General features: G+C 45.7%; 1 protein-coding gene across 1 annotated transcript; it reads right to left on the bottom strand.

Annotated features, from left to right (window-relative positions):
* Positions 1–433: 433 nt before the first annotated feature.
* On the bottom strand, positions 434–9,670 carry ajm1 (apical junction component 1 homolog). The gene is made up of 2 exons (XM_056587425.1): positions 9,595–9,670; positions 434–3,918 (listed from the first exon to the last, which is right to left on the bottom strand). The coding sequence occupies exon 2, from the start codon at positions 3,862–3,864 to the stop codon at positions 601–603; it is 3,264 nt and encodes a 1,087-aa protein (XP_056443400.1). The 5' UTR covers positions 3,865–3,918; positions 9,595–9,670; the 3' UTR covers positions 434–600.
* Positions 9,671–9,955: the final 285 nt, after the last annotated feature.

Here is a 9,955-nt window from a genome sequence, read left to right as displayed (position 1 = left end):
TAAAAAAAATTGTACACAAATGTGATAATTACCCTTTTCAAGCAAACCTTTGCATAGAACATATGTAGCTAGGAAAAATAACTTTCATGTTTTCTGCATGGTATGCCATTAAAATCACATATGAAAAATAGTCACTTTGTATTCAATCATAGGTATGAATTACACAGTTGACTTTAGGAATCTATGATTTAAAGGATATGTTCATTAGCGATTTTTAAACAAATCAAAATACTAAAATTTTGACCGAGGTAATGCCCACCTAAAAGAAAGCGGGCCATTGTAAATATAAATAACCAGGCTACAGATAAATGACTTATGTAGTGGAAAAGTACATAAATAGGTTTAAAAACTCAAATAAATAAACAATATACTGTAATCTTTCTGCATCTGACAGGCAATATTCTAATAATGAATAATACTGACAACGCAGACATTAAATTTACATATACAGATATATATATACGTCTCTATATAGAGAGAAATATATATCTTCGGATAACAAAATTCTTATCTACATTTTCACAATCTACCTCAAATATAAATATGTGTAACAATATATATGTATTTCTAAACATATATATTTCCAAAAAAAAGGTGCACTTAAATAATGTCATCCAGGAGATGGGGGGTGCCCACCCAGTCCAGTGTCCTTGGCTCGGACGCAGCCATGATCATGCACAAGAACTGCTTACCTGTCCTCTTGTCTATAGGGTAAATAGTAGTGGGTGTGAAGCGTCGGTTACTTTCCACAAACTCGCACAGCTGCTGATAGACCTGGGGATACTCGTGTCGCAGGAAGACCCCTCGGATCCTCAGCTCTCGCTGGATGTTGATGAAGCAGATCTCCCGGGCTTTCCTGCCTTCCTCTCCGTCCTTGTCGATGTCCGCCGTCCCCGGCGGCGGCGTCAGGATGAGCGTCTCCATGTCACTCTCCTTCTTGTGTACCTTCCGCTCAGGGCTGAAGGAGGCCAGAGCTACCTTGGCGTATTTACGGACGGTCGGCGCTTGGTGTCGCGGCGAAGGGCCGTCAGGCAGTTGATCGCCGACAGCGATGGATACATTCAAGAGGAAACATTCGTTTGGGTCGTACTCCTTGCCGGCCTCGTGGAGCTCTCCGCAGTACTCTCCGAGGTTGTCCTTGAAGCCGTCCAGCTCGCGGAGGGACAGGTATGTCGGGGACATTTGAAGACTGTCCAGCCCGAACTGCAGGAAATTACTGGATGACGCAGGGTTTGGAAAACCAAGAAAGAGAACTCCCCGTCCCCTGGAAAGGAAGCCAACTTTGGCGATGCGGGAGAAGGCTTTGTGGACTTCTGCTGTTTCCCGGCAGTGCTTGATGATGTGGCGGCAGATGCTGCCGATTCGTCCATAGACACAGCTCTCTTTGTGAATGTCCCAGTCCTCCCTTCGGCAGTTGCGGGAGCAGTAGTAGGTATAGCAGCTGTGGCAGGATTTAAAGTACAGACACGCGTTGAACAAGGTCTCGGTCCGCCTGCATTTGTTGTTTGAACACATCATGGTGTCATCTTCATCCGGGCTCTGATCAGGGGAGCACTCGTCCCCAGCCCTCATTGTGTCTGCTCCCTCCATATCTCGAAAGGCATCGGTATTCATTTTTGTTGATTTGGGCTGTTTGTCCAAGGGCGGTGGTTCTGCCTTTCTAGATAGAGATGCAGCCTCTTCTTCATCTATGAGTTTCTTCAGTTGATCTAGAATATCTTCGCTCGCTCTTCGGCTGGGCGGTTTGTAGTCAGTCACGAGGTCGGCGAGGAGCTCGTCGAGTTGTTCGAGACTCTGCTGAAGAGACGCACTGTCATGCGTCTTCTCTTTAGCCAAGTTCCCAAAGCAAGTCACGTTGTCGTGCTGTAAGCCCTCATGAGCAAAAGCATTCCTCGAATCCAGCATATCCCAGCTTGCAGAGCGTCCTTCTGACTTGCTCAGTAGTCCCGGTCGAATGTCGTTATCGGTGATTGTTATTTCAGGGGTTACAAACCATAGCTTATTGGCAGCAGAGTTCGTCATCTCGGTCGGGCTCTTATCGACCAAAGAATTATCAGACATGGACAAGGCTGCATAGCGTCTTGGTGAGCTGGAGAGGTTGACCACCACCGGTTGGGGCTTGTCATCTGTGCCTGCTACAGGTTTTCTGGGGTCAAGCAGGTCATCGTAGCTCTGCCCGCGATGCACGGGACTCGGTTGTTCCCTCTCCACACGAGAATTGAGGATATTGTCCCATGACCTTGAGTAGGATTTGGACTCTGCGCCTATTCTCGGTGGCTCCACGCATGGGTTGGCATACCATGTCGCCGACATCGGCTCTTGCCTAACCTGCCTGGTTGGCGTTACCTGGGATACATAAGAGGCCGGGTTGGTGGAATACCCTGATGCATCGGAACCGTACCAGTCGTCTGTCTTTGGCTGGACGACTCGGGCGTGTCTTCGACCCTCCGTGTAGTAGGCTCTGGCTGGGATGTGATGCTCGGGCGGTAGTGCATACACATCACCGGGATAGTAAACTCTGGGCGGGGCAGTTTGGACCTGATATGTTCTGGGACTCTCCGCTAAACCCGTTCTGGTGGGAGGCGTCTGGATGATGTAGTGCCCTGCTTCTGACCCTGCGTAGCCTTTAGGGTACACCGCCTGCACCGAGTACTGGTAAGGGTCTACCTCGGTAAAGTAGGACCTGCTTGCTACGGCGTGAACCATGTGAGTCCTTGGATCCTGTACGTATTGTACTTTGGGGGAAAAGGACTGCCCTGGTATGTAACGGTCGTCGTGGTAGTAGTGAGTCGGCTGAGGCGCGGCCGTCGTGACGTACCTCCCCGACTCGTCGGCGTAAAAAAAATTGGTTGGCACGTTAGGACTTGAGTGAGCTCTGCGCTCCCTCCCGTAGTGACGTTCGCCCGCCGAAGGCATTTTGTGTAAAGGGATTTCCGTGGGTCGCGGGTGACTATTTGGCATGCTGCGAGAATACTGATGTGCCTGTCTGCACTCAGTAACAAAGGAGTCCGTGGGGGTGGTCGTCCTCGAGTACGAGAAATGCCGCGGCACTGTCAGGCTCCTGTGGCCCCCACTGTGGTACCGCTGCCAGGGGATCTCCACTTGAGGGCTGGTCTGTTTGCGTCCGTGGTGGTGCAACGCCGCCTCGTCGGGCTTGATGTCCACCCGACACCTGACGTGGGGACTGGTGGCCGGTTTCTCCAGCGAGCCCTCCTCGCCGTACAGCGGGGAATACCTGCTGGTGTCAGTCATCCCAGGCTGGAGCTTGGTGGAGTGCACGTCGTGCATCAGGACTCGGGTGGAGCTGGTGTAGGAGGGGTCCCGGCGGGGAGAGACCTCCGGTCGCCAGTGGCGGTCGCGGGGCGCCCGGTGGGCCTCCCGCCCCCGCCGTCCCGCGGGGGACTGCCCCTCGAAGGACACAGGGGTGAGGTTGGTCTGGACCCGGGGGGCGCTTCTCGATCTGGTCCTTCTCTTCTGCTCCGGGACGGCCTGCACCTCGCGGGTCATCTCTGGCGCCATGTGTTGAGGGGTCATCCGCTGGCTGAAAATGTCTGGTGCGGAGAACCGGTACCTCTGTTGGCGGCCCAAGGCGTTCCAGGCAGCGGCGTCGGGGTTGGCCGCACCCCGGCGGTACGGGGAGTCCATCGTGGGATGATGTTTGGGGTATTGGTGTGACTTATCGTTTGAAGAACGCCAATGCCTTTGAGTCGAGTTGTTCTGATTGTCCTCCGGTGTGTTTGCGTAATTTAGGGAATCACATTGTTCAGAGGGTTGCAAAGACTTAAAGTGTGACGAAAAGGGGATAACTCTTATATTGTGATGCACATTTGATACCAGTAAGTCAGGCGGGTCTGTGCGTGTCATCTTAAAATAACTCTTCTAGTGTTGTCCGTTAAGTTGGTGTAACGATGAATCCCCCTGCGTGAGAGAAAAGGAAAATCCAGTCAGCCATCTTCCCATCTTTCTAAATAAAATAACCGTCATATCTCCAGCTAAGTCCTGTTCTGAACGTACTCATTCTCACTTCATTAAGTAAAATTCATATTTTCACCATATGCTGATATACACATTTCTGTGCTTCAATAATGTCATATTTATTATGCTCTTTAAAGTTTGACTGCTATTCAGACAATATTACTGGCAAACATCATGATAAAATATATATTTCCAATGTGTACACATGGCACACACACACTACAAACACACACACGTTGGTGGTTTTATCCCCAGTGTATTGCAAATGTCAGCTTTTGACAAGTGGTGCTACATGCAGGCTCCATGATAGGTTAAACTTAGACCGGCTGTCCCCAAAAGCTCAGCTATGCTGACAGTTTACCTGCATGATGTAACTGCTGTCAGCTACACTGACAGCACACCTACATGATGAAACCGATGCTAGCTATGTCATAGGGTTTGTGCCATTTCCTTTATGACACATTCTAATATGCTGATAGCTTAACTGTCCATTTTATTAAGAGCCTGAAGTTCACCGTTTGGCTAATCTCTTGAGCCATGTCCCACCTTTGATCCGATAAACGCAGTAAAAATAGGCATCCCAATTCGACAAATAACAAGGTAAATATCTGCCAAGCAGACCTGTAGGCTAATGATGTGAGACAAGCATCTGGCATTAACAGAAGGACTGCAATGCTTTATAATTTGCTTCCTGTGTGTGTGTGTGTGTGTGTGTGTGTGTGTGTGTGTGTGTGTGTGTGTGTGTGTGTGTGTGTGTGTGTGTGTGTGTGTGTGTGTGTGTGTGTGTGTGTGTGTGTGTGTGTGTGTGTGTGTGTGTGTGTGTGTGTGTGTGTGTGTGTGTGCGTGCGTGCGTGTGCATGCGTGAGTTGAAGTCAATAAGTCACAGAAGCCGGAGTCCTGGTGCACCCAGCGAAGCTAGTTCAAAAATGATAAATCAAAAATGATTGGCCCATAAACATACCAGTGTTGTCCAAAGGTACACGGTTTTGTCAAAGTCTACATTTGTTTACAAAGGGCTTTTTTCTAACAGGTTTCACAACCATTTATTCTTTTCAACCTCTCTCTCTTCCTTCCAGGCCATCTCCTGTATCCTGTTTGTTCTTTAGAACGGCTTGGCCCATTTATGCCCGGAGTGATCGCATTCATTCCAATCAGCCACGGACTCTCAGCCAGTTTCCCCCCCAGTGCAGCCAGTCCACTCACTCCACTACCCCAGTGGTTTATATGCCACTCCATCTATTGCAGCTTCACTCCACTGGCTTTTTAGAATAACCAGGCCGCTCAAAGCTGCCTGGAGTATTATCACTGTGATGGCAGTGATACAATGCAAAGTAGCAGAGTACTTCGAATGATTGTTACTGATTATTTATTTCTTACCAGAATGATAGAAGTATTTGACAGTACTAGGCTAACGGCTTTGAATCCAGGATAGTCTATGCAGAGATCATCTTCTTTTTTCTATCACACTTTTCATCCGACACACTATTTGCAGATACACCTGATCAGACTTAGACTGTTGCCTTATGACTTATATTTAGCTTGCCCTGTTTTTTTTGTAGGGTTGTTGTACGTAATAATAACCCTCTATAGCACAATATACCGATAAATAATATATTAAGAATCCCAAAATACATAATAAAACTAGCCAGATGACACTGTTTTCAGGCAGATTCCAAGCTTTGTATACAACGTGTTAGGGTTAGGGTTAGTTCTTTGAACGGCTGCAGATATCAATAAATAATACATTGGGTACATGGAATCCAACTTGGAAGAATCTGATCACACTCTAGAATCCCAATTACTAACAATAAATACTTCCAGTTCCTCTAATCTCGAGAAACACATTAGACTTTGAAACAATTAGACTATACTTCTCCCTTTATAAACCAATGGTGGTGTCTATATAATAAGGAATGTGAAAAATGGAGAGATACAAATAGAGAGGAATCGAGAGAAGCAACAATACCCTGATTCTAAATAGTTTAATCAATACTTAGCATGGATTCAATATGTAATACTGACAGAACAGCAGTCTATATTTGAGTGTGAAACAAACAATCAAATAGTAGATTCAACCATCCTGACTATATATGAACATTCATTACTTGAAGACACAGTTACGTAATGAGTTTGACATTAACATGAAAGACCCACGTGTGTGCATCTTGTTACAGATAGCCTGAGGGCATTATGGGAATCAAACCCAAATCCTTTAGACTGGGAGAAAACACACCCTTCTCTCCACCATAGGACTATTCTTCTAATCCTACTCTGAGTAGATTTAGAATCAAACATCCATTGGATTATTACATGTTTGCTCCTTCCGTTACAGCAAAAGCAAGTTACTCTATTTCAAATGCAGAAAGACTATCTCTTACTTTAACCTTTTCCTAACCATGACTTTACAAAGGGATGGATTTAATTCAATGACATGACATGATGAAATAACAGCTCACCTAGTTGCATTAAACATTTCTGGTTCACGCCCATCCAAGTTTTCAGGCATAATACAAAGCATGCATTTCCCAAATCAAATACGGTTCCAAACAGCAGCAGGAAAGGAAATACACATCATATATTCTACTCAGTACTGAAAGAGCTATATATAGTGAACAATGGATTTAAAAAACACACTTTTTGCAGTGCTTATTGAAATGTATACATTTCTATGGTTAAGATTTAGCACATTGAAGCTTTGATAATTTTACAACCTCCTTAATACTTCCATGGGTCCATGGTGTTTTTTCTTTGCGATTATTTGACAATTATGATGGCATCCTCAACAAGAGTAACAATATGAAGCATGACAGTTATAAGAAATATGCCCGTTCTACCCTAAATTTCCATCAACCCCACTGCGGCTCTGTGTTTAGGGAACAGGCATTGTTACTGCTCTGTCAGCCATGGCCCTAAACATGGAGTGGATTTGCCGGCAGGGGTAACTGATTGGGGTTTTATGGTATGGCTCGTAAATGCTGACATTTAGGTCGATGTGCCAGTGTAGACTTACGCATCATAATTTACGGGTAATTTCATAGCTATTATGATGGGGAAACTTGACTTACTACTGCTGAAAACCGATTCATTATTAATGTTTATTGGAAAGCATTATACCCTATTTGAAATATGTAATTTTTAAAGTGTCATTTTAACAATATTCCTTCGATCAATAGTGTTTAAATATGCTCCCAAAATGTTTGCCATTGAGAAACGTGCTTGCTTTCTATAAATAGTGCAAAAATAGACATTGGGTTAAAGAAGGTCATATAGTTAAAATAATAAACCTTGGAAAAAAAAGTCTCAGGGATGCTCCTACGAACCCTTAACCCTTTAAGAAGCTTAGTGTTAAAGGAAGAAACCCTAACCTAGAACCCAGGAGGCACATAGCACAGATCCGTGCTCCCATAGCTCACTTGATATGCACACATTCAATGCCCGTTGCCTCCTTCATTAGGCACTAGGTCTGTCGCACATCATGCATCAACTCAGCGTCCGAGATTATCTTTAAATATAGAAAAAATTCAGCTTAAGGGTGATGTGCAACGAGCTGTGTTGGGGCTGGAGGCCGCCTCGTGCTCTGCTGAGCTAACGAAGCGCTGCACTAGACACGCCTCACACGACTCTGGGATAGACCAGTACATATCAGGCTCTGATGAATAGACTAGTGCTCTACCAGACTCTAGCATAGACCAGTACATATCAGGCTCTGATGAATAGACTAGTGCTCTACCAGACTCTAGCATAGACCAGTACATATCAGGCTCTGATGAATAGACTAGTGCTCTACCAGACTCTAGCATAGACCAGTACATATCAGGCTCTGATGAATAGACTAGTGCTCTACCAGACTCTAGCATAGACCAGTACATATCAGGCTCTGATGAATAGACTAGTGCTCTACCAGACTCTAGCATAGACCAGTACATATCAGGCTCTGATGAATAGACTAGTGCTTTACCAGACTCTAGCATAGACTAGTACTCTAAAGACTCCAAAATGACGTGTGTGTGTGTGTGTGAGTGTGAGTGTGTGTGTGTGTGTGTGTGTGTGTGTGTGTGTGTGTGTGTGTGTGTGTGTGTGTGTGTGTGTGTGTGTGTGTGTGTGTGTGTGTGCGCCCGTGTGTGTGTTTGTGTGTGCATAAGGGGTCGGGGGAGACCCCTCATCCACTATTATTCCATGTATATTATTATTATGAATAACCTTTGCAGTATGCAATGGTGAGGCGTTATTGATGGAAGTGTCACCCAAATGGAATGTATAATATTGATGGTTCTGCAGTTGTATTGCAGTGGCACTGGCCAGGGCAGTCAATCAAACGACACAAATTATAAACCGTGCTGCATTAAACTCAATGTGCTTTGCCAACATTGGGAACGCTCGGTTTGCAAGGGCAAGAAAAAATATTGCCTCACAGCAAGGAAAAGCTGCGGGATTTGATACAGCAAATGTGATCTTGTAGATCACGTTTTTATACATTGGAAATCTAAAATACCATTTGTCTGATCACACATCAAATATAGGCCTATAACTAAATAATTGGGACAAGTTGGCCTCAGACAATTACTAGGTCTATATTTGAAAGAAGCAAATCAGAGCTATAGACTGCAAAATAAGTGATATTGGTTCATCGATATAATAGCCCATAATCGCAATTATTTTGCGTTTTTAACATACATTTTCTGTCTTGTTTGAAACACACCTGCAGCGTTCCCTAATCTAGCCGACACAAATCTCAGAAGCCTTGAAGACACGCCCCCTCCCTGCCCTCCTGGGTACCGCAGACGGACTTGGATGTTGTTCGGTTGGCCTCACTGCTCCTCTGTTCCTGGTCAATTTGAAATGGGTCAATGCTATACAGGACTCTACAGCGCATCCGCACTTACAGAAAATACGGATCCCAAGTTCACCTTTTGGGTGTCGGGATATCTGTCTTACTTTTATCAACGTGTTCCTGCATTGCCATTGCAAAAGTGTATAGTGAGGGGTGTCGAGGACGGCAACTAATAGAACAACGCGAAAACAATGCAGGGAAGCAAAGTCAATTGCCACTGTAACAAATGATCTTATCGGATATATATCAGGGCTTCCGCCTTTTCCAGGGGAGGACACGGAATCGACGCATTAAAGCGTGCACTCGGTGCTAGCATTCAGCGCGTATATACTATGAGTCCCGGGCGGCCACAGATGTGAGCTCATGTGTGAGATGTATGGTAGATAGGGAAGGCGATGATGTCAGTGTGTTAGCAGGGAACACAGTAGTATTTCGCCGACGGCTGCCAGAGCACACATACATTTCCTGCAATTATTACTCAGCAAATCAAAATCGCGCCTATTGCATTTCCCCTATCCGTGCATTGCATTCAGGTTAAGCTTCTTTCTCTTTATCTTTTTGCAGATTTTAATTTGTAAAATCCAAAATATTTAGAATGTTCGAAAGGTTTTTTCCCTAATGTAAAATTTAAATTGCGTCCAAACTGCGAATATGCACTGCATACGCGTGATCCTGTGCACTGTGGTCACAGCCCCGGTGCATCAATAGGACATTTGTAACTAAATGGTGAATGTTAGAGGAGCAGAGATGCTCTGTATAGTCTCCAATGGTAGGAGTGGGATCCTTACCGCATCCGTCCATACTCCGCACGTATGGTTGTCCATTTTATTCGGAAGACAGGGCTATGCAGACGGTGTGTTTCCTCCGATGGCATCTGCGACAGCAGGCATGCTAAATATGCATCTCTGAAATCCACCTTTTAAGGTCATTTAATCCTCTTTTTACCTTCCTTCTACATCGTCAAGGGTTTGCTGCTGCGCAACTCTGCAGCAACGACGTCGGCGTCTACACTCGCCGGCGCTGCAACCACAACCCACTACACCCTGCGTGGCGCGTGCTCCGTGGATTGCACCTAGCGTGTTCCAGAGGGGCGTGCACAATGTCACACGTGCGAGTGGCGCGAGTTTCGAAGACGGATTCCCGATAACA

Source organism: Gadus chalcogrammus, chromosome 4 (assembly GCF_026213295.1).
Source record: "Gadus chalcogrammus isolate NIFS_2021 chromosome 4, NIFS_Gcha_1.0, whole genome shotgun sequence".
NCBI classification, from domain to species: domain Eukaryota; kingdom Metazoa; phylum Chordata; class Actinopteri; order Gadiformes; family Gadidae; genus Gadus; species Gadus chalcogrammus.
This window is presented reverse-complemented; position numbering and strand designations above follow the sequence as displayed.